Source organism: Pleurotus ostreatus (genome assembly GCF_014466165.1).
Source record: "Pleurotus ostreatus strain PC9 chromosome Unknown scaffold_11, whole genome shotgun sequence".
NCBI classification, from domain to species: domain Eukaryota; kingdom Fungi; phylum Basidiomycota; class Agaricomycetes; order Agaricales; family Pleurotaceae; genus Pleurotus; species Pleurotus ostreatus.
In genome coordinates, this window is record NW_023503166.1 from 133,936 (window position 1) to 155,547 (window position 21,612).

General features: G+C 51.9%; 7 protein-coding genes across 7 annotated transcripts; 1 reads left to right on the plus strand and 6 right to left on the minus strand.

Annotated features, from left to right (window-relative positions):
* Positions 1 to 475: 475 nt before the first annotated feature.
* Positions 476 to 1,589, minus strand: PC9H_002349 (uncharacterized protein; the record flags this gene model as incomplete). The annotated part of the gene is made up of 4 exons (XM_036771990.1): positions 476 to 592; positions 654 to 976; positions 1,038 to 1,422; positions 1,479 to 1,589. The coding sequence occupies 4 exons, from the start codon at positions 1,587 to 1,589 to the stop codon at positions 476 to 478; spliced, it is 936 nt and encodes a 311-aa protein (XP_036625636.1).
* Positions 1,590 to 2,618: 1,029 nt separating this feature from the next.
* Positions 2,619 to 3,649, plus strand: PC9H_002350 (uncharacterized protein; the record flags this gene model as incomplete). The annotated part of the gene is made up of 4 exons (XM_036771991.1): positions 2,619 to 2,640; positions 2,690 to 3,142; positions 3,198 to 3,256; positions 3,311 to 3,649. 4 exons carry the CDS (start codon positions 2,619 to 2,621, stop codon positions 3,647 to 3,649), a joined length of 873 nt encoding a protein of 290 aa, XP_036625637.1.
* Positions 3,650 to 4,558: 909 nt separating this feature from the next.
* On the minus strand, positions 4,559 to 6,242 carry PC9H_002351 (uncharacterized protein; the record flags this gene model as incomplete). Its single annotated transcript, XM_036771992.1, has 4 exons — positions 4,559 to 4,824; positions 4,882 to 5,601; positions 5,657 to 6,083; positions 6,138 to 6,242. The coding sequence occupies 4 exons, from the start codon at positions 6,240 to 6,242 to the stop codon at positions 4,559 to 4,561; spliced, it is 1,518 nt and encodes a 505-aa protein (XP_036625638.1).
* Positions 6,243 to 8,900: 2,658 nt separating this feature from the next.
* PC9H_002352 (uncharacterized protein) lies at positions 8,901 to 12,491 on the minus strand (the record flags this gene model as incomplete). Its single annotated transcript, XM_036771993.1, has 15 exons — positions 8,901 to 9,070; positions 9,132 to 9,518; positions 9,574 to 9,763; positions 9,824 to 9,982; positions 10,036 to 10,174; positions 10,225 to 10,691; positions 10,739 to 10,759; positions 10,816 to 10,864; positions 10,919 to 10,948; positions 10,996 to 11,228; positions 11,279 to 11,340; positions 11,400 to 11,586; positions 11,641 to 11,729; positions 11,785 to 11,844; positions 11,897 to 12,491. 15 exons carry the CDS (start codon positions 12,489 to 12,491, stop codon positions 8,901 to 8,903), a joined length of 2,838 nt encoding a protein of 945 aa, XP_036625639.1.
* A 612-nt stretch (positions 12,492 to 13,103) lies between these two features.
* PC9H_002353 (uncharacterized protein) lies at positions 13,104 to 14,351 on the minus strand (the record flags this gene model as incomplete). Its single annotated transcript, XM_036771994.1, has 7 exons — positions 13,104 to 13,236; positions 13,289 to 13,348; positions 13,401 to 13,712; positions 13,770 to 13,885; positions 13,946 to 14,020; positions 14,130 to 14,205; positions 14,266 to 14,351. 7 exons carry the CDS (start codon positions 14,349 to 14,351, stop codon positions 13,104 to 13,106), a joined length of 858 nt encoding a protein of 285 aa, XP_036625640.1.
* A 1,192-nt stretch (positions 14,352 to 15,543) lies between these two features.
* TIF32 (eukaryotic translation initiation factor 3 subunit A) lies at positions 15,544 to 18,777 on the minus strand (the record flags this gene model as incomplete). Its single annotated transcript, XM_036771995.1, has 4 exons — positions 15,544 to 16,139; positions 16,198 to 17,578; positions 17,634 to 18,200; positions 18,250 to 18,777. 4 exons carry the CDS (start codon positions 18,775 to 18,777, stop codon positions 15,544 to 15,546), a joined length of 3,072 nt encoding a protein of 1,023 aa, XP_036625641.1.
* A 1,045-nt stretch (positions 18,778 to 19,822) lies between these two features.
* PC9H_002355 (uncharacterized protein) lies at positions 19,823 to 21,005 on the minus strand (the record flags this gene model as incomplete). Its single annotated transcript, XM_036771996.1, has 4 exons — positions 19,823 to 20,098; positions 20,166 to 20,498; positions 20,567 to 20,842; positions 20,916 to 21,005. 4 exons carry the CDS (start codon positions 21,003 to 21,005, stop codon positions 19,823 to 19,825), a joined length of 975 nt encoding a protein of 324 aa, XP_036625642.1.
* Between the last annotated feature and the right edge of the window lie 607 nt (positions 21,006 to 21,612).

The following is a 21,612-nucleotide window of genomic DNA, read 5'->3' on the forward strand; positions in this document are numbered from 1 at the left end:
TGACAGCCGAAGGGATGGGACTCCGGGAATTTGTATCGCGATGGACATGGTCTTGAATAGCAACGTCGGTGAGGGTCGCCGATAACCGACCCAGCAAGTGTACGATAACCGATCCCCAAGGACGTACTGATCTCGAGTTCCTGACCAGGCTCGCTTGCGTTTCATTTTAAACCTAAGGATCAACAATATCGCATATTGTATACCCGGGCGCTATTACACAATATCTAGTACACGCTGCTCTTATGATACACCGTCCGTAATGAGAATAATAGGAGAATCACAGAATGAGGATGATGGATGGGGAAGGAGCCGTAAGTATAGTATACGGACATCATTCTAGGTAGATTATATCTTTGAAGTGAGTGGGTCGTGATATCATCACGATGATATACGACCTTCAAGTTCTATCCGGAAACCCGTTACCTGTCACAGGGTGTATCTATGCTTCTATACAGCAAAAAAGCCCATTTCCAATCTAGAAAGTATCATTGTTCTGAATAGCCCCGAACTGAGCATTTGGCAGCCACGGCTGGGCTATTCCCTCCATTTGCCTTGTCCAGAAGGGGAGGATTTGAGCAACGCACAGCCAGAACTGAACAGCGTATCGGGTTAGGTTGGGGTGAAGCGGGTGCGTTCGGGGGATGACAACGTACCATGTATATTCGCAATGAGACCTTATCTTCGTGCTCGGTGCGCTGCTGGAGCACTCTGAGGGCAACGTACATCCCCAGTGTGACGAACCACGGAGATGCGACGCTGCTTAGGTTCCAATACGACGCGAGGCCGAACGACCACACTGCGACGATGAGGAATGTCATGCGCCTAGAGAATTCGGGCATCACGACGGGGAATGTGACTCGTCCCTGTTTCCTATCTCCTGCCTCATCGCGGAAGTCTTGGATATGTATCGTCGTAGCGATAAGAAGCGTGCTAACGTAAGGCGCAAACCAGGCCCGCTGGTCGAGGGAAACATTCTCTGTTTGAATAGAACCGGTTAGCGAGACTAGATTAGGAGAGCGTTGAGGGGGACAGCGTACCTGCACATGCGATCTTAGCCGCGCCGATGTTCCAGGAGACGAGGCCCACAGCGTTGAGGAAGTTCTTTGTATACCAGTAGTTATCCAAGCCGAGCTCGTTGTAGACGACGAACGAGATGGCTAGACTGATCCCTGGGTAGATAACGTCCAGCGTCCACGAGAGCGCCAGGCAGACCGGGACGAGGAGCCAACGAAGGACTCTGGCACCCCGAATCGAAATTAAGCCCGCTGGGATGGGTCTATAGGGCTTATTCAATGCGTCTTCTTCAGGGCTCAACGCCTGATTCGCTGCACAGAACTGCAGAAGGTGAAGCCACACCCATACCGCGAGGTGAGGAAGTCTGGTGATGGACATCTGTGGAGCAGCCATTATCCCATAGCAGATCTATTATGTAGAGCGTTAGACGATGTGAACGGTCGAGAAGGGCCTGGTGTGCTCACGACTGGGAACACGACTGTCTTGTAGTCAGACTTCGTAAAAGCGTATGCCGTACGCCAGATGTGTTCCAAAGGCTTGAGAGGAGAAGGAAGACGGCTAGAGTACGTGGCCATGACGAGGAGTCTGACTGTACTGAACTTCGAATGATGGTGGTGAAGTCAAGGATTTATCAAGAGTGAATGAAGTTGGATTGATTAAATAGGCAGAGATGGCAGTTCCATAGATATGTATGAGAGCTCCATGGAGGTCTTCCGGGGATCAGTTGATCTGTCTACTGCATCTACAGGAGTCCTGAGACAAACGAAGTCAGAAAATGTGCGTTGCAATTACTCGTTTGAAGCCTGAAGGGGCAAGCCGAGAACCCCCCGCGCAAGAAAACGATGGAAGTTTCTTTCCGGCATTGCCATGATTGACATTAATGGGTGATTAGCATCACGATAGTAATATGTTGCTGAAGTATGGGATATTTTCTAGCATGCGGCGATTTGAAGTCATTGCAAGGGACCGTGATGAGCGGTGCAATGTCCCAACGGCAACGCGTGCTACGCCTGCTAGAACAAAGCACGGGGGTCAGGATACGCAGCATAGACTATAATTTATTTTCTTACTGGACGGATGAAAAATAACCCCGTCTTTGGTTCTTGCGCGTGCAGCTCGCGAGTCGCACCGAGTCGCGTTCAAAGGCGTGGAAGTATTTGCTCGTATTTGCATTCAACAGCCAATGATACGTCGGACTCGCGGGGTTGGAAATCTGACGCCGGACGACACCAACGGAGGTTTCTGACTGGTCTGCATGAGTCTGCATGGTTTCCGAATATCCGGGGATATCGACTGTAGACCTGCATCAACTTTCCTGTTCTCCCAAGAACGAGGTGCTCAACCTTGGTTTCACCGCAGCGATAGAGATCAAGGTAATAAATCGATCTGATTCGAAGGCCGGCGTAGTACTTCGAAGTCCCACACCGCCGTATTGTATTTGTCAGACTTGTCAGACACGGTGTGATATTGAATCATCAGATGGGTCTACTTCAAGTTGCCTGTTTGGCCCTATTGTTGACGCCTTGCTCACTCAGCACATCCACTTCGCTCGGCTGTGTCCTCGACTTAAAAGGCGAGCTCAATGATACTGCTACGGTATCAACATGGCTCCTCAAGTTTGGTTCAGTAGGTTCTCCATACACTCTCCGCCATGCCTTTGCTGACGTTGGCGAAGTTACTGGCGCATCTCGCGGTCTCGGCCGCTCTGTGACTGAGACAGTCTTGCAGAACGGCGATATCGTCGTCGCAACTGCCCGCAGCACATCCGTCTTCTCCGATCTCACATCCAAGTACCCCGAATCCCAACTCCTTGTCCTCTCTCTCGATGTCTCGAACGTCGATGCAATCAAGGCTGCTTTCAAGGCTGCGACCGACAAGTTCGGACGCATCGACGTTGTCTACAACAATGCTGGTGCCTTCACTGTCGGAGAGGCCGAGGCTATCCCCGAAGCCGATGCCCGCAAGCTGTTTGATGTAAACTTCTGGGCTGCTTCCAACGTCGCTCTCGAGGCCGTCAGAGTCCTCCGTGAGGTGAACAAGCCCCAAGGAGGTCGCATCATCACCATCGGCTCTGCTACTGGCTTCGCACCGTTGCCTGGCTCGAACTACTACGCCGCATCCAAGTTCGGTGAGTAGGCACTCGTCCCATGACTTGTCCCCAATTATGACGTCATTGTTTTAAGCAATTGAAGGGTTCATCGATGCGCTTAGCATGGAACTCGACCCTGCCTGGAACATCAGGGTACGTCCACTTTCTCTCGCACACGCGTAATTGGTTTAACGGTCATTCATTTAGCTCACCCTTGTTCGCCCGGGTGGATACGACACGGGCTGGGAAAAGGGCGCCCAATTCTACCCCGCCCACCCTGCTTACACTGCTCCACACATGCCGACAGAGTTCGGTCGCCAGTACATGAAGACGTTCAAAGGTTACGAGGGCGACCCAGTCAAGTTCGCGCAGACTGTCTACTTCAAGGTCGCCAAGGCCGAGAATCCCCCGTCGAAATTGTCGCTTGGATTGGACTGCGTTGGCATGGTCGAGGGAAAGTTGAAGGCTATTTCCGACGAGGCCGAAAAATACAAGAGCTGGTCTGCCGGGCTGAACAAGTCCGACCCCCCTTTGAACTTCGCTTGAATGTAAATCACGTACACCACAACCTTTGTGACAATTTGTTATACAATACCTGTTCATACATACCTGATCTGAATGCATGTTCTCCACGATGTTTACCCACACTGATTGCTCGTGAAATGAAGGAAGCCTGATCAACCTCCGTCGTCAACGGAGAGAAGTGGGCTGGGTGATGTTTATCAACCCAAATTGGTCGAATGGCACATGAAGCCATGACGCACGTTGATGGTATAGTACACCACACTATGTAGTCGGTTGGGGAACTGACCTCGGTGCCATTCACGAGGGTTAATAAGTGCCTGATCCATGATGAAGGGTGCATACTGCGAAACGGAGTTTATCAGCACTAATCTGTGAAAATACATTCGTTGTGAATATGGTTTACCTCATGTCTATGTGCATAAAGCAAGGAACCCAGCGATTGGCAGAACCGTGACAAGTCTGTCCAAGTAATTTTCCAAGTGCAGATGGAGACAACGAGCATCTAAGACTTGGTCTATATGTATCAAAGGGCTCAGGTGCCTTCTCGTCCTCGACGAAAGAACCTAGGCCTTTCGGGATTTGCCTAAGTCCCCCATGGGACCTCAGGAGAGGATGTTAGGAATCAGGAAGGGGTTTGCAGACATACAGAGTCTGAGATAAGTCACTCCAAACAGCTAGTTGCATGGGAAGCTCATGCTCCAAGTTAGGACGGTATATAGTGGCTGATGGCTGGATGCCAGTGGGCGGCAGGACACGCAGTGAAATAGGGAACACCACATTGTATTGGTCTAACTTAATCTATAGGCATATATAAAAGAAGAGAGCGACTCAAGTCCAAATTATGTTAATGATATACTACGCAATAGGTATCGACACGATGAACGAAAGAGCTGGAGAAGAACGAATAAAGGAGTGATGAGGATAAGGGCTCTATAGTTTGAACCCTCCCTTCCAGAGCTTTCCGAAGGTGTTCTTCGGGTCGAATTTATTCTTGATCTTGAGAAGCGCATCGACGTTTGCTTTACCGTACGACTCGTAGACCTTCTGGTCGGGCAGCGCATAGTTGATGTAGAGCCAAGGGTGGAGCACGTTGCGCCTCTTGGCCTCTTTAGTTCCCCAGTTGATGACATCGCGGACAGCTGCTTGCATCGCTGCGTCATCCGATTCCTCGACCCAGACGGTGTTTAGGTTGAGCACTAAATTTGCGAGTCAGTCGTGTTCAAGGGCGAAGAGCGTCAGCGAGATGTACTCACAGATGAGGTCACCGTCTTTGGGAGACAAGCCCTGTGGCGTGCCGCCAGCCCGCTCAGTAGCCTGGAGATGGGTGATGGAAATGGGTTGGAAGGAAGCGGTCCACGAGACGCCTGGCTTTCCTACGAGGCCAGCGAAGGCGTCGTGGCTCTTCCGGTAGATGCCCTCAGCGATTTCCCTGTCCACCTTGAGGGTCAAAGTCGAGAAAATGCGTCTCAGGCCGCCTGGGAATGCAACGTCAACCTCGCTGTCGAGCCATTGCTGGTCGGTGTTGGTGCGAATGGTGTCGAAGGTGGGCGGGACGTCGAGCATCTCGGAGAAGAGCTGGGCCTTGGACTCTGTGGCATCGGCACCCAGGTAGGCGAATGAACCAAAGATGGTGTCGTTCTTCAGATCCTCGCTGTATCCCCAAACGACGGATCCGCCGCCGAGAGGCTCCTGGGGGAGCTTCTTGATGAATTTGATCATAGCATCGAAGATGGCCGGGCCCTGGGAGACGTTGTAACCCCTGCTTCCACCCCACTTAGGGGTAAGGGGGAAGGCGTTGACATCGTAACGAGTGATGATACCGAGGTTGGTGCTCCCTCCCTTGAGACCGTGGAAGAGGTCGGGGTTGGAAGTCTTATTGGCGTTCACGATACGGCCGTCTGCGAGGACGACTTCGTAGTTGACGACGTTGTCAGATGCGAAGCCGTGGGCAGGGGAAAGGTTTGAAAAGCCGCCTTAGCGAAATAACGTCAGCATCCTAATTAAGTGTGAGGATCGACCAGGGCTTACCCCCAAGGATGAATCCGCCGACACCGACGGTGTTCGAACGGCCACCGACAACGGTGATGTTGAAGGGGTCAAGGGCATCGTAGACGGGGCCCCAAGATCCTCCTGGACCCAAGCTGACTACCTTCTTGTCCGCAGAGACATTGACTCCGTTCATCTGCTTCAAATCGATGGCGACACCGGGGGCTTGAATGTTGGCGGCGCCAGCCCAAGTCATGTGCCCAGCAGAGCGAACAGAGAACTTGCAGCCGCCCTTGGTGATAATCTTGATGGCGTCGGAAACATCCTGAGCACTATGCGCACTGACGCGACATTGGGAGATGATCTCTGACTCTTGCGCACTGTAGTACGAGTTCACGAGCTGTTGGAAGCCCGCTGAACCGGGGAACAGAACCGCTGTCGGGCCTAACTGGCTCTGCAACGTCTGACACTGTTTGAGATTGGTGTTAGCAGAGATATCTATGGGTCAGAAAACAGTACTAACGCAGTCTCTAGCCGCTATTTCCTCCCGTAAGTCATGTGCCACAGTCGCTGCGCGAGAAGGGGCAAGAAGACCAAAGAGAAGCAACGAGGTGGCGTAGGATCGCATGGCAGAGAAGCTTTCTGAGGGCGCTGGGTTCTGCTTCTCTCTGGGCGTGCTCCTTTTATACGAAGTATGCCCCAGTATGGCCGCGAGTGTCGCTGTGATGACTTGGTAGCGTAAAAGACATTTACCAAGTCCACGAGTGTGAGGCGCCGCATAGCCGACGGAGGAAGTAGGTTGAAACACCACGAATCTGGACTTGCTAGGTGAAAGCAGTGTCCCATGTCATCCAAAATTTCCAAGGGGTGGCGGGAGGGTATGTAGCGACGCGATCGATATCGGAGGGTAACAATATCACTGAAAGGAACAATCATTTTCCCCGACTCGAATCAAGATCGGGAGCGCACACGCGGAGTAAGTGTCCATACATATACAACCAAAATACACATACCACATACAGTTGTGCAGGGGTGGACTTCGCCTAAACAGACCCTGAAACGCCTAAGAATAATACTGTACTGAAGACATTGAGTGTTGACTAGATAGCAAGACGGGACAAGTATTTGCGCGCCAGTGCCGATCCAGCGCCCAATATACACGGAGGCTGCGCTTTGGCCCGGCATAGCGCAAAATTCATATGTGCGCATCTATAGGAGAGAGAGTCCGCCGTCCGAGAGTGTCTTCAGTTGTCCAGCCCAGCCTCGCTCTGCTCAGTTGAACGTTTGAGCACTGATAGAAATCACTTTGTCAACTATTATCCACATAGTTACGGACAGATGTGCAGATGTGATGAGGTATGTGCAAGCTGTGTGATGCAGCACCGATATGGGCGGGCAGTTGATGAGCTTCTCCAAGTGGTCAGCGCCGGACGCCGAGAAACCAGAGAGGTCGGCTGCGACTGTCATCCAGGTCGAGAACAAGTCTTGACCAACAACTCGTCGTGGTCCAGCAGCCAGATTTGAAGATCAACCCGAAACGCGCGAGCGTGACGCGTGGGCACACTGGATGAACCCTCGTCCACTGTATATTTGATAAGAATCAAATCTTCGCATCTTGTTGCCACGAGATGCGACTATCGCGCTCAAGTTGGAAGTCGTTGAGGACTCCGAGACACTGACAGTAGCCGACCGACCGATTTACTTTGCTGGATGATGCGTTTCAGTTGTGTCGATAATTAGAACAGCATGGTTCGGTCATAGAACACCATCCATCAGCCATGTACCATCAATTAAAGTGATAGGCATCGTCGCCCGCTGCCAGGGACGCCAGGTCGCAGCCTTCGTCATGGACCCATGGTTGGCCAGAATCCGAGAAAACTGGGATATTCGTGATCCCAACGGATTTTTGAGAGTCGGTCATCCTCTCTGGCTATGAGGACGGACGGTTCGGGATGTCGCATTGAAGTTGGTGGAACGACAGTGATGGAAAATAAGCTGCTGTCACGTGTTGGCTCCTTTCCATTTCTCACAATCAACAAGACGGCGCGATAAGATAATAATCGCTTTCTCTCTGATCTAGTGGCATATTCATGGTACGACGTGACCGAGCGACAGAAGACATAGAACATCAGTGATACTAATTTAACTTTACTGATGTCGAAACCGCAGAGTTTCGGCCCGATATTATGATATCAATGTACCAATATTATAGAAGTAGGAACGGTCAGTGCTTCCAAAATACGCCCTGGGCTGTGAAGCTTCGCAGATCTGGTCAAATGCCAGGAGACCGGTGACAGTTTTAGCATTGGTCTGGGCTCGACCCACATGAAGAACTGCAGACAACTAGAAATAAACGGAACGGCGGCAGGACCTCTACTACGCCCTGGATTTGAGGCGTTGAGTGCGGCTTTGGGGCGCAAAAGAACTTGCAACACTCACACTATAAGTCGTATATGTTATTTTGGAGCATGGCATATTGATAGGCGAGATCCCCCATACGGAGCCTGCGGAGGTTATAGAGCCTAAGTCCATATCATTGCCATACCTCCGCCGACGAGTTCCGTAGCTGGCCGTGCACCATGGCGCACATTGATGATATCTGACGTGAGGAAAAGATGGCGGCCCGCGAGGAGCGTCTCTCTCACACGTCGCCGAAGTAACTGACAGCACCCACTTGCGAGCGAGATGTGGGTCCTTGGAGAGATACTGATTGTCAGAGTGGAAGGTCGACATCTGATTCTGACCACAATATAGACCGATGTTCCTGCACCATGCGACATGGATCCAGTTCTGCGTCCACATGCTTACGTTTTTCCTTCTGCATGTGCCTTTCAAATAATCGTCGAGGATACGTTGGGGATGGCGTGGTCCATATCTTCAGACCGTCGAATGGCAGTCAACAATGTCTATGGTCTCCCTTCCCTGGATCGTCGAGCCTTGAGTGTGGATGTATACACCGCTTAGACGTCAATTCGACACCACCTTGGAGCTGGCAACTCTCATGATATGCTAGTCGGTGGCAAATGGTGGGTGATACGAGAAGAAGAGCAAGTGACGAGGTTTGCGTTCCAAAGCAGACAGGCTCGAAGGGTAGAGAGCATGCCTTGTGTCCTCCATCACGAGTCGAATACGGCTACGAGCAAGATACGATATATGGACGCGGCGGACGGTGTACATTGAATTCTAAACAGGAACGTAAGGAAAATCAGGACAAAAGAAAGGGAAGGGTGAATCTATATAATTCCAAAGCGTCTCAGAACTGAACATCAGAACTTAGCTGATTACATCATGAATCCCAAATGGCCCCAAAGGCAGGTATCCCTCTACTCATCATCCCGTATACGACCTTCACAGTAAGCTTCTGGTTGGAGATGATGATAACAGCCTCGGCATCAAACTCGCGAACAAGGCGGTATGTCAGCTTGACCATGTCTGGTTTTCCGTGTTTACGAGTGTCTACAAGACGTTAATGAACTTGATGAACTTCGTTGAGTGGTAATTACAGTATAATGCTCACCATAGATGACCGTATCCGGGCAAGCGTCCAAGAGCGAGTCCACGAGTTTGTCTCCGAAGGTCTTCCTAACGTCAGGAGCCGTCCAGAGCAGCTTCACTGGGTGCCGACTTTGAAGGATCCACGGAGTGATAGGGCCAATACCGCTGCCGGTTGCAACGAGGACCACTCGTCTAAAGATGGGGACGATACTCATTACTCCGCAAGTAGGGATGCCCCGCACCCAGAGCTCCTTTGGTGGGTCTCCAATCTGCTTGGACGTCCAGTCACCTGCGCGAGAGACGACCATAGAGTAGCCCTTCTGTCCGGGTTGGGCGATGGTAGCAAAGCCATGCCACTCAAATAACGGGTTATCTGACACCCGGGTGAATGTTCCAGGGTCAGGGGTGACTAGGGGAGTCAATAAGGATGGGCTATATAGCTGTGCCGCATCACTATGGCTCACCGTAGTCAAAGTAGAGTCTAACGGCGTGCGACGACAGTATTTCCGCGCGTACTGGGACCTTCCGCAGGTGCAGCCACGGGTAGATGATTGAGCACGTCAACACCACTACTAGCCAAAATGGCGGTGAAGAAACAAGCGCAGAGCCAAGGGATGTCTCTGGGCTTTTGTAATCGTTGGTTAATAAGATGACCTATAGTTGAGATGATTAGACGATGTATACTAGGCGTCGGGTGTGCAATCAGCAACTTACTTGCGCCCAGACCAGCGCCGTTACTGTCCAACCAAAAAACCGATGTGTACGCTCGAAGTTGTTGTGCTTTGCGATGCGGAAGGCTGGATATGCGCAGCATATGATGGATATGAGCAAAAGCAGGATGCAGTACGTCACGACGAGGGTGGCTACCGAAGTCTAGTTTGGCGGAAGGTCAGAAAGTCTAAGACAAGGATAGACAATTAACGCACGGGTCCACCCGATACAAGCTCCCTGGTCGCTTGAACAGCAAAGACAATGAGCCACACTGTCCCTGATACCGCAGCCCCAGAATGGATGCCTCCGATCCCGTACACTCTGGCGCACACTCGACGGATAGCCATCGGCCAGCTAATACATCAATCAACACCCATAATCCAGGTCACGGGACAACGACGTACGATGGAGGTACTGCAGTAAACACAGCAAAGAACGCGTTGATCACATGTTCCTGACGCATCAGGACAGAACAGAAGATGTTGCCTATCACGATCTGGCCTAGCTGCATGGCATTGGGTTCGCCTTGGACGAAGGTCGCTATGAGGATTGCCATGTTGACTATGAAGACGATCCCAAACAGCCGACGGTACAAAGAGAAAACCTGATGCCGTAAATTGCGCATGAATTTTCCCTGCGTCTTGTCTGGAATACCATCGTCCTCGTAGCCCGCCCAAAAGACTTCGTGACCTTTCTCAATAGTAGAAGAAGAGGCTGACGAATCCAAGCCCGCGGCGGTCTTCTCCGATGTCCCGTAGCCGACGGTAAGAGGTAGGTTGAAATGCTGATGGCCAGGAGTCTGGAAAAGTGTGTTTGTAGAATCCTTTGCCAGGAGTTCTCTTCCTATCGTCGCCAAGTCTCCATCACTCGTCTGAGAATAAATTAAAAGTCGCTCGGCGCCTGAGAGAAAGAACGAACCTCAACTTCACCCACCATCGTCTATGAATACGAGTGAAGTTAATATTAAATCAAAGAGAGCAGATGGCACGACCCACTGTCGTTTCAGAACCAAGGCATTCTAGAGTTCCATCTGGATGCCAACGGCTGAGATGTACGTTGTGAGATACAACGACAATAGATAAGGGGCTTTTAACTTACCCTGACTTCCCAGTATTGACCATGTAGGATCTATACGATGTTTAGTACGGCGTTCGCGGGTGGGAAACGTTACTCACCCATCGGCAAGGAAGGGATCCAACTTATATTTGTCGTCGTCGATATTAATGGAACTCCTCGTTAATCCCATTCCACCTACCCATATGACGCCGGGGTCACCTAGTGCTAGTGGCCGCAGTCCATCGGCACCTGACTGTAGCACATATACATTATTATTAGGTAGTGGTTTTCCGATGCTCAAAGCCTGGCCAAGAATGTGATACTCCGAGGCCATTGTATTAATGATTGCAATCTAGATGCACTTTAGACTTTCGTTTCCGGCAAGTTGGAATCGAGGCGTACCTCCGTTAAAGCACACCCAACGTACAGATGGACACCGTTGGCAGCCCACTTGTCAGCAAGAGCTAGCATCATCGAGGACACGTCGGTAAGCCTGAATTGGAAGCAAAGATTCAACACTCACCTTGGGAGCACCGGTCCGATACGACGGCGATGACTTTCACGTTTGGATAGTCCGCTGATTCATAGGCCGCGAGCATTGAAGGTGTCGCAATCACAATGTCGGCCTTCCTCACCACAATCGGCCAGTCGTTGGAGTCGCGGCTCCCCAAGCAGAGCGTGCATCCATTGGCGAGGCTACCAAGTATTTCCTGTATCATCCGTCAATCATGAGCAGAAGGCAGAGGCAGAGGCAAAGGACATACCCAGGCGGCCAGGCTTGTGGAAACGTCCATGATTTGAGAAACACTACGGCCCGGCGCCATTTCAATGTTACCAGGAGCGAGGCAAACAACTTTGTTACGCAGGTTTAATGACCAGAATAACAAAAGTACTAGATGAATTCTTACCATTAATGACGTGTCTGTGTAAAACGGGCACACCCTTGTGAGCTACTTGGCCGTCTTCTGCTAAGCCTTCATGTCAGCCTGCTACTTCGAAAACCCTTGGAAAGTGACTTACTGCTTTTGTAGAAGATATACGCGGTATCGTCAGGCTTTGAATAATCCGCAGGCTTAGCACACTTCGAATTTTGGTTGGCATTGAGGACATCCTCAAGACAAATCGACCCGGAAGTGGTTGTCGATGCCTTCGGTAAGAATTTGCGCGAGTATAACGTCACATCGGCGTCGCGAAGGACGTGGTCAAGGGTCGAGTAATCGACGACGTTTCCATCCAAGAGAATATAGGCCGCGCCGCTCTTTAAGATGCCGAGTATACCAACCACCATGTCTACCGATCGCTCGACCAGGAAGCAAACACGGCGACCCGGGACGACGTCATGAACATCGCGAAGGTGCTGGGCAAGTACATTTGCCCGACGATCGAGCTCTGAATAGGTAACGGACTCTGAGGCGCCCGAGACGTCCGAAGTCATGATAGCGAGGGATTCGGGGTGCGATGCAGCATGGCTCTCGAATGCGTGATGGATGCACAGCGAGGGGGGTTCCTTGGTGGGCCCAAATGAATGTGTTCTGAAGAACAGCTGATCAGAGGGGCTCAACGCGTCAAGAGAGTGAGCTCCTGCAGCATGGTCATGGGGTAGTGAACCTGGCATTTTGGACGATCCCGGTATGGAGTGGGTTCATGGCTTTTTAAGAAAGCCAAATCCAGGGCGGTATGACCTTCGATTCATCGGGGAGGTATGTTCGCGAACGCAGGATATCTGTAGCAACGGAAGCATGACATGGGAATTGTGATCTGATAAGATGGGTGGCCTCACGGTCCCGTAAAAGGAGTTCGGGATCTAATTCACGTCGCTTAATCAAGCTGCCACGAGGGAGGGAGAGACGTTCTTGTTGTTAATGGCGCCTTTGACTGGCGTGATTGGATGGCGCGTAGCTCTTATCAGAGGTTGGCGCAAGCCAAGGGACACTTCAGCGACAGAGACTTGGCTGGGTGCTATATTCCACGCGTCGAAGGCGGACATACCAGCTTCTGGGTGGTGCCTCCATATGCCATACCGATTGTCTGGACATGCCCTGGCAGCAGCGATCAACGGAAAGTGGAAAATACTCTTCTCAAATTGCGATCTGTGAGAAGCCGCAGGTGGCAATAGACTCGGCCGTACACATGTCAGTGATAAGCGAGGCATGGCTTCAACTACATACCTATCCTACATGCAAAAATGTCACAGCATCAAAACGTCCTACTGAGAAAGTCTTGTATATCAAGCCCAACGTTGAACGATAACACTATTAGCCAGCCCAGCAGTTTGGATCGTCATGGAGCTCTCATCGAGGGTTCTATTCGGGAATGCGGTCCCAATCGTGTACGGTCGGGTAAGGTTTTCCGGCCGAGAGCTATGTCCAAACTTATCAGCAGGAACTCAAACGCCGAGGCGGGGACACTTACGCGTTAATGAAGTTCCGAATGTCCTGGATTGTGTGGGTGAGGTTCATCCTGCATACCATCCTTGAGGAGAACAATCAGTTGGAGGTTAAAGATAATCACGGGCAGGCCTGACCTAGTCCCATCCGCTAGCCTGATTTGAACGCTGGTGGTAGGCTGTGACTGGTCTACTTCGAACTTGGTCGTTAAATTTGGCCGTTCACCGGAGCCACTTGAAGATGCGCTCGCCGAAGGATCAAGGAACGTCCCTGGCATCGACGTCGACGCTTCTGAAGTAACCGAGGGTACTGGAGCGCCTAAGCGATGTCCTGATCCTTGGAACGTGCGGACGTGCTTGGGAGGAACATAATTTTCATTTGATCGTTTAGTTATGCGCAGTTCAACTGGCTGGCCCGGGTGAACGTTTAGAATAGACGGTGGTGCGCGTCTTAATTTCCAACATCATCGAATCTTCCTCCACTCCAGAAGAGGGGGGAAGACTCACCCTTCATTAATGTCCTTTAGGATCTGTTCGTTGGCAGGATCGTCGTAGCGCATCAGATCGCCGTCTTCCACAGTGAATCCATCTTGCCAGAATGTGAGGTGCCGAATCACGGTTTCCTGTCGATCTTACGATGATCATTCAACACGGGGGCCAACGCTCAGATCCCCAAAGCTCACCTGCAACGGAGGGGGAGCTTGGATCAGGAACATAGGTGCTTTCCACCTCATCGCTGCCCAACCGATGTCCGCCCCCTACGAAAGCGGTAGACCGAGAGTTTGCCTGTGCTGGAATCGGCGCAGGTCCGGCTCTGTAGCAGACGGCATTGGTCTCCTCAAGTACTAGAGATTGCAGGAGACTCACTCTGCTGCCCTCTGTAGCAAATTCCTCACAAGATCGCCTCCAGGTACCCCTCCTCTTGATCGTTCCGGGTTCTGCACTGAAATGCCACTAAAATACTTTTTGAGATGCCTTTGACCAGGGCTCGCACTAATCCCACCTTCGCTCTCCACCAGCAAACCACGTCTCGCGACGATCATCCTGGGGCTGATTCTCGTCGTCACTATCATCGTCGGGTTGAGCCATAGGGCTATCACCTGCCGCGCTTGCACTGACATTATTCACGGCGTGAAATCTAACAATCGGGACCTTCATACCTAGGTCCACTGCTCCATGCACCGATGCGGCCGATTCTTGGTGCGGTGTTGGATGGCCGATTCCAAGTAGATTGAGGGCGTCGTGAGGTGGAATTATCTTCTGACATTTCTTTGTGGAGTTAAAGGGAAATTCTTAGGCTTCAGTACAATGCTTCGAGTCCGACGAGGGCAACGCAACCCTCAATGGTACACGTGATCATCGTTTACAGGGGAATTTTACAGGGGCCTCCTGAAGCCACGACCTCAACAGCATCGCGATTGAGCAGGCTTCGCATAGAACGAAACATTGGTTGGACTAGCCCTAAAAGTTCTGTGAGAACGATATAGAGTCCTTGAAGATATGATAGCCCGGATGTGGAAAGATACGTCGCGAGTGCAACTGTCCCGGAGACACCGATATCTTATCAGCCTAATTCTGGTATCAAGTATTTGACGATACCGGAACGACCATGTGTACCAGATACCAAGCCTCCACTAGACCCCAGAGAGCGGGATGGCGTGTTTCCCCACCCAGATCCACGACAGAGGTTAACTGGCTCAAACATGACCCACGTACGACTCTAGATACAGGTACGATCGTCTAGGCGTGGGTGCGGTCGAGGTGAAGTATTGTTGAAACCAAGTCCACGCACGGCTTGCGGAAGTCCTGATGGTGCAGTGTAATCTTACAGCTTGTTTGCATCAGGTTGTATCTCTAGATCTAGGCACACGCATGGGCGTCGGGTGGGATGAATCAACGTCGAAATGTGGCCGAAGCCAAAAAGATAGGACACGACTCTTCGTCTATTGGGAAACAAGGGGGCGGGATGGAGCTAACTGTGCTGTTGCTGTGACGGTTCCTCTGTGGTATGAGAGCGCAAAGACCAGGTTGGACTCCAGAAGTTGAACGTGCGCAATCCCTCGATAACGGCGGTGGAGCCACAACGGATTGGAACATAGTGACGCGATCCTAGAGAAGACTAAGGTCGAAAGTACTGTACCACGCCGATACCAGAGAACCACGCTCGCCGGTTCAGTTTCCGCAATAGTAGACCACAAAGGACGTGCATAAGGTGACGCATTAGGAGAGCAGTACATAGATCGTACGCACATCATACATACAAACAAGACAGAAAAAAAGATTACCGCAATTGCCGAGGCTTCCATACCTTTTTCTCGACCTTTTGGAAGCCATCTTCCTCCGCCTTATCGTCTCTAGCCGGAGCAGGGGAAGAGGGGCGTGAACCCCCGGATACAGCAGCAGAGCTTCTGGAAATCGGCGACGGGGCGCTGCCGCCTGCCGCCTCTCTCTGCGCACGCAAGGCACCTGGGGTATAGCGCTTGACGGGGGCCGCACCACCCGCAGGGCTCTCTGGTCTGGCGGGAGGGATAGTCGAGGAGCGTGAAGACGCGAAGGGCGTAGAATTGGCAGAGGGGGTAGATCTTCTCCACACACCCGCGTCCTCCTTGCCGTTCTCCCGGGCTGCCGCGAAGACAGGTTTCCTGACGGCCTGCTGAGAGGCAGAAGCCTTCTCTGCAGCACGGGCTGCTCTGCGGGCTTCTGCCTCTTCCTCGCGTTGGCGTTGCAAGCGGGCCTGTTCATCAGCCTTGGCGCGCTCCTCCTCACGGGCCTTGCGGATGGCTGCGTGTCTTTCTTCCTCCTCACGTTTCTTGGCTTCAGCTTCTGCACGAGCTGCTTCTTCTTCCTCACGAAGTCGCTCCTCTTCAGCGAGGCGTTCTAAGAACATGACCGTCAGCTATGCACAACGCGTGTCCAAGCTTATAGGTTCACTTACCAGCCTCAAGTCTAGCTTGCTCTTCTTCCTCTTCCCTACGTATTCTCTCCTCCTCTTCCTGCTTCTTCTTTTCCTCTTCCCATTGCAACAGAAGGGTCCTCTTCCTCTTCGCTTTCTCCTCCGCAATTTTCCTAGAAGCAGCCTCCAACATCTTTGTATACTCCTGTTCTTTCTTCGCGGCTAACACTTCTTTCCTGGCCTTATAGTCGGCCAGCATCCGCGACAGTCGTCCCTTCGTCTCCAGGTTTTCGTCGTGCGTGTGTTTCGCAGCCTCCTTGACAGATTTTTGCACCGACATGAATGTTTCACGGTCATTACTTTGTTGCTCTTCGTAATCCCTATCAAGGAGAGGCCGCTCGTCTTTGCGATAAGCACGCTCGATGTGATCCAGGCGCTTGGAGACGACACGCAAGCGTTCAGTCATCTCCTTCTTCTCCTTCTCGATCTGCGCGACCTGGATCGATATGAGATTCTCCTGGTCCAAATTCTGCATATTATCCACATCAACACCCTTGAGCTGACCACGTTCCACCATCGCCAGCGCGAGCTTCTTCGCCTCCTCAGCCCGTATACTCTCAATCTCTCGTTGTGTCCTCTCCCTCTCCTTCTTCCGAGCCTCCTCCCTCAACCGCCTCTCGTCCTCCTCTTTCTCCCGTCGGGCAATCTCGGCTCGTCGGCTCGTCTCTTCCTTCTCCTTGCGAACGGTCAGCTCGCTCAGCAATTCTCTCCGCCTGGCCACCAGGGCACGCCGCACTTGCAGGGCCTTGCGCTCTGCTTGGGCCACAGCGACAAGAGATTTGACCTTCTCCTGCTGCTGCTCCGCTGTCAACGCAGGCGGAGGCGGGTCGATCACAAGGAGCGAGTTATGAAGGCATGTAGCTATCGACGAGAGGCGTGTTCGCACAAGCTCAGCGGCAGACGGCTGAACGGTCGATTCCCATGACGAGCCAGACGCCGCTGAAGACGTGCTCGCTTCTTCATTAGAGCTGAAAGCATCGTCGACGAAGGTGATGCTGCCAGCGGCATGGTCGACCCTGATGGCTAATTCTCCTCTCCTCGCGCAACCCATCACGTACGCTTCCACCTGCACTTCGTCAAACGTCGAATTGTCATCAGCGCTAGACTCCTTGAGAGGGGCAATAAGTTCGTGGAGTTGTGCGATTTTAACGGTCGAGTAGACCTGGGAGAGTTGGGAGAGAAGACGAGAGAGGAGAGCGCGTTGAAGGAGGGTCAAGTAAGGAGAATACGATGCATCCTCCGATAGTTCGTGGAAAAGAGGTGCGATGGATGAACAGAGTGACAGCGGGTCGAACGTGACTTCTAGAATGTTGTACAACGATTTGACCGAATTAGGGGAGAGTCGTAGGACGTCTCTCGAAAGCTGAATATTATTACGCATGAGTCGACATCAAAATCAGGCTCAGATGGCCACTCACCGCGTCCTTAAGCAAGCCAGAACGCGAAGGCATCTTAGTGAGCCCTAGCAAGGCGCTCAACCGAGCGTTCTTCCCTTTCAGCTCATCCTCGGTGTGAAGACCCACAGGGACGGCTAGGGCGCTAACCAGGACTTGTGCGGCCAATCGACTCATCTCCTCTGACGACTTTCCACCGATGCTCGATACAATGGCGTAGTATCGGCTCCATGCAGCAGCATGATAAAGCGCGTTGCCGCTCATCAAGAAAATCCTGGTCAGCTTCTCGTAGTAGCCGGCCATCATAGCAGGACGCGGGGCTTTCTTGGCCATCGTTAACAGATTGTGGACATCTTCGACAGAACGGAAGGCTTCCTGCCACAACTCCAGCTCAACGGACGTATTGAGCTGTGCGAAGCGGGTGTCGAGATGGTGCTGAAGCGTGTCGGCGTCGGAGAGGTTGATGGAGTGGGGCTGTTGCGAGTATTTGCCGACATTCGCAAGGTGAAGTCGCAGAGTCTCACAGAGACGACGGAATTCGACCTTACGCTGGTATTTCAAGCAGAACTTGAACGCTTGTTGGGCAATTTGCTAGAGGGGAATAATGTCACCGTCCAATACTTGAGTAACCTGTCCATACCTGATAGATTGTCTCCAGTCGCGCATTGTTCTTCAGCGTCTCCAGCGACGTTCGATAGCTCTCCCACAAGAATTTGAGCCAAGGAGTGACGAGCGCCCTGTCTGTCCTGTCCTTGCTCTGGTCGCCACTGACGGCGCCCAACAGAATGCTCTCCGGAGTCTCGCTCGCCTCCAGATCATCGACGTCTAATGCAACCTTGATCGCTGCTTTCTCCTGCGCCTCCCTGACCTTCTTGTCCGCCAGCTCTACGAATCTCGTGATCACATTCTCAATACTCTGAACGCTCGTATTCTGGGCAATGTTTTTGTACTGCATGAGCCCCTCCTTCGCCGTTCTACCCTTGCGCATCTCGACGCACAGCTCGACGAACCGGTGCATTATCGGTTCCAGAGAGGTGAGTGGTGTCGATCGGAATTTCTTCGACGAGAACATTTCGGTGAGAGATTGCAGAGCCGCATGCGTCTGTCCAACTGATACGAGGCCCTCTGCCTGTTTGAGGACTGTTTCTGGCCGTGTAGCAGGCGCCATTTTGTTGAGTCGAATTTCACGACACGAAAGTTGCACGAAAGCAAGAATTGATCGATTCTTTGTTTAGGGCAGGCACTGTCTCAGCGCTTAAGCGCTTATGTTCTGTGATCCCGTGATATGGCCCTAATAGGGGAGCTCCTGCTGAGCCCCTGGTACTCCTGTTACAAGTAATCCCATCCATTGTTTCTTTATTCGAGGACCGCGTAAGATCTCCCAGTATGATAGTATATCCTTATTGTAACTGCCTTACATCGTAAGCTCAGGGGATGTGTGAAGAGCCTCGGCTTTTTGAACAGCTTTGTCGCGCGCCGACACCTAAGGCTCAGTGGTCCCGGTCAGCTCCCACTTCTCTCTCAACCGACTCTGCTTAACTGAGCGAAGCGACACGCACATGTATATACCCATCAGTACCTCCTACACTGTATTCTTTGTCATCGTTTGCTGCGACACTGTGAGCGAGATATATTATAATTTGACATCACTTGGTAAGCGTTGCGTCGCGCGATGCTTGTTGGCGGACACTGATCTATCTACGAAGGGCGCAATAGCAAAGAATACCTTTGCTCATCGTTCAGACGATCTACGAAGGACGGGGATAGCTCATCAGAGCGGGACCCTCTGATCGCTCGATCCACCCAACCCCTGCCTCAACGACCCATGGACCTTACCCATCATACGAAGCAATGCCTCTGGTGCGATGGGCATCGCCGTCGGCCACTCCATTCGGTGGAACTACGTATTGCGAGATTCACATCGGAATATCGTGGGGTGTGACTATGAAGCAAGCACTTGGAATTGATCATGTTTATGGAGTAGCGGCGAATTTAGACCTACCTATGTCCGCAGTGTGTCGACACGCAATGTCGACATTACACGGCCTCGACGGCTTCACATTCCTGATTTTCTTAGTCACAACCAAAGCACATTGGCTGTGGCTATTATTTTCGGACTTCACATACATAGTCCTCGAGCAACCATAGTAGAGCATATACACCATAGTCAAAAGCAAAAATTACATCGCGCCGTTGCCATCAGCACTACTTCCCTACTCTGCCTTCTTAAAGACATCCAGCACGGCTGCGCCTGGCAAACTAGTGGACGCGGGGACAGCTCCCGACGCGTAGTGTTTCTTCGCCTCTTCCTCCACATCAGCACATGGGACGTCGTCGTAAAGCTTTCTCGCATCGAGGCGCCCCATCGCTTCAGCGTTCGCTAGCGTGTTGTCCCCGCGAATATACAAACTCTTGAAATAATCCGCTACGATCCGCTTCACCACGTTCTGCATCTGCTGCGTCCCTTTCTCCAGCTCCTCGTCGGGAATCTGAACACCAAAAGACAACATAAGAAATAGAATAAACGATCAGCGGATACTAGCATGCTCTCATAACGAAGGTACTCACGTGGTAGTAATCAGAGAAGTCCTCCCCAGTGATCCTTTCGGCAATTGCCCATATTTCACCCAGGCTGATCTCCCCGTCATACGCTACGACCGCCTGGTTGAGTGTTCGTGGATCGGCGATGATGCGCGCGACGAGCTTTCCGATGGTCGGCATCGTCGAGTAGATTGTTTTCTGCTTCTTGTCCCCCGGGTAGCTCTTGTGCGTCAGAAGAGTGTCCGTTGCAGAGTGCAGAGGCGGGAACATGACGTGAAGCCAGGTCCCGACTTCGATGAAGGTATACCCAAGGCCGAGCTCTTTGATGTAGTCACGGATCCCGAGTTTCTGATTACACATGGGTGTACATCGTTAGAGCGAACAAGACATCTGACGAGAGCATGGATGGAACGTACGATGTCATGCATAAACATCGCCCCCTTTGGCGCGGTCGAGGCAAAGTCAGATGGAATCACACGTCCAACCCCAGCATTCTTTGCTGCCAGCAACAGCGGCTTCTGATCCACCATCACCAGCACCGTAGAAATCAACACATCCACGCCCTTCAGGTAGGACTCCAGCTTCTCCGCAGGATCAGAGATATCGCCCACCATGACCTCAGCGCCGGCGTCGGTGAGCTCCTTAATGGCTGGTTTATCCTTGGATGCTTCTCGGACCAGGATAGATAGACGCTGAGTCGATTGAAGGCCAGAGGAAGGACGTCAGTTAGTTGATGAGTCGATGATAGGTAGCTAACTAACTCACGAATTTGTTGGACTCCTGGAGGATTGCCCTTGCGATTGGTCCTCCAGTCCGCCCAGTGGCACCAACGATGAAAACATGGACTTTCGACATCTTTATGCAAAGTTCTTGCTGATTGGGCAGAGGGTGCAAAATGTTATTGAGGGACTTGATGCTTGTTGAATTCAGCAAAACCCAGGGGAACTTGCTACTTCGGAGTCATACTTATGAGAGATATGCGGTACCGAGAAATAAGGGATGCCGATGGCCAGAGATTCGTGTATGTTGTGGGAGAGTAGGACGGTAGGGCGTCTCCACGCACAACAGCCGTCCGGCGCGCTTATACGCGTCCACATTATAAGTTGGTTACTGTAGGTCACTGCACTTGGCTACACTAGCCTATCATCGACGCCGATGCTGACTTCCCCAAGAGCAGCTCTGATGAGACCTCTGATGGTGGTGCTTTGCACCCCTGATTCATGATTAAAGGAGTTTTATGCGCCATACGCGCACGAGGTAATGATATCAAGATCCTTGACTAAGTTGGAAACGTCAGCGTGTAGGGCACAAGGAGGCCACACACCTACAGCTACATTCACAGTCGTGAATGATTGGATTCCACGGCCCTAGGCAAGGCCAGTTGGAAGTTTCATCGCCCCCAGGTCTTCTAGCCCTGTTCATATCTATATACTGACCTGGCCACGGATCTTCGCCTGCCTGA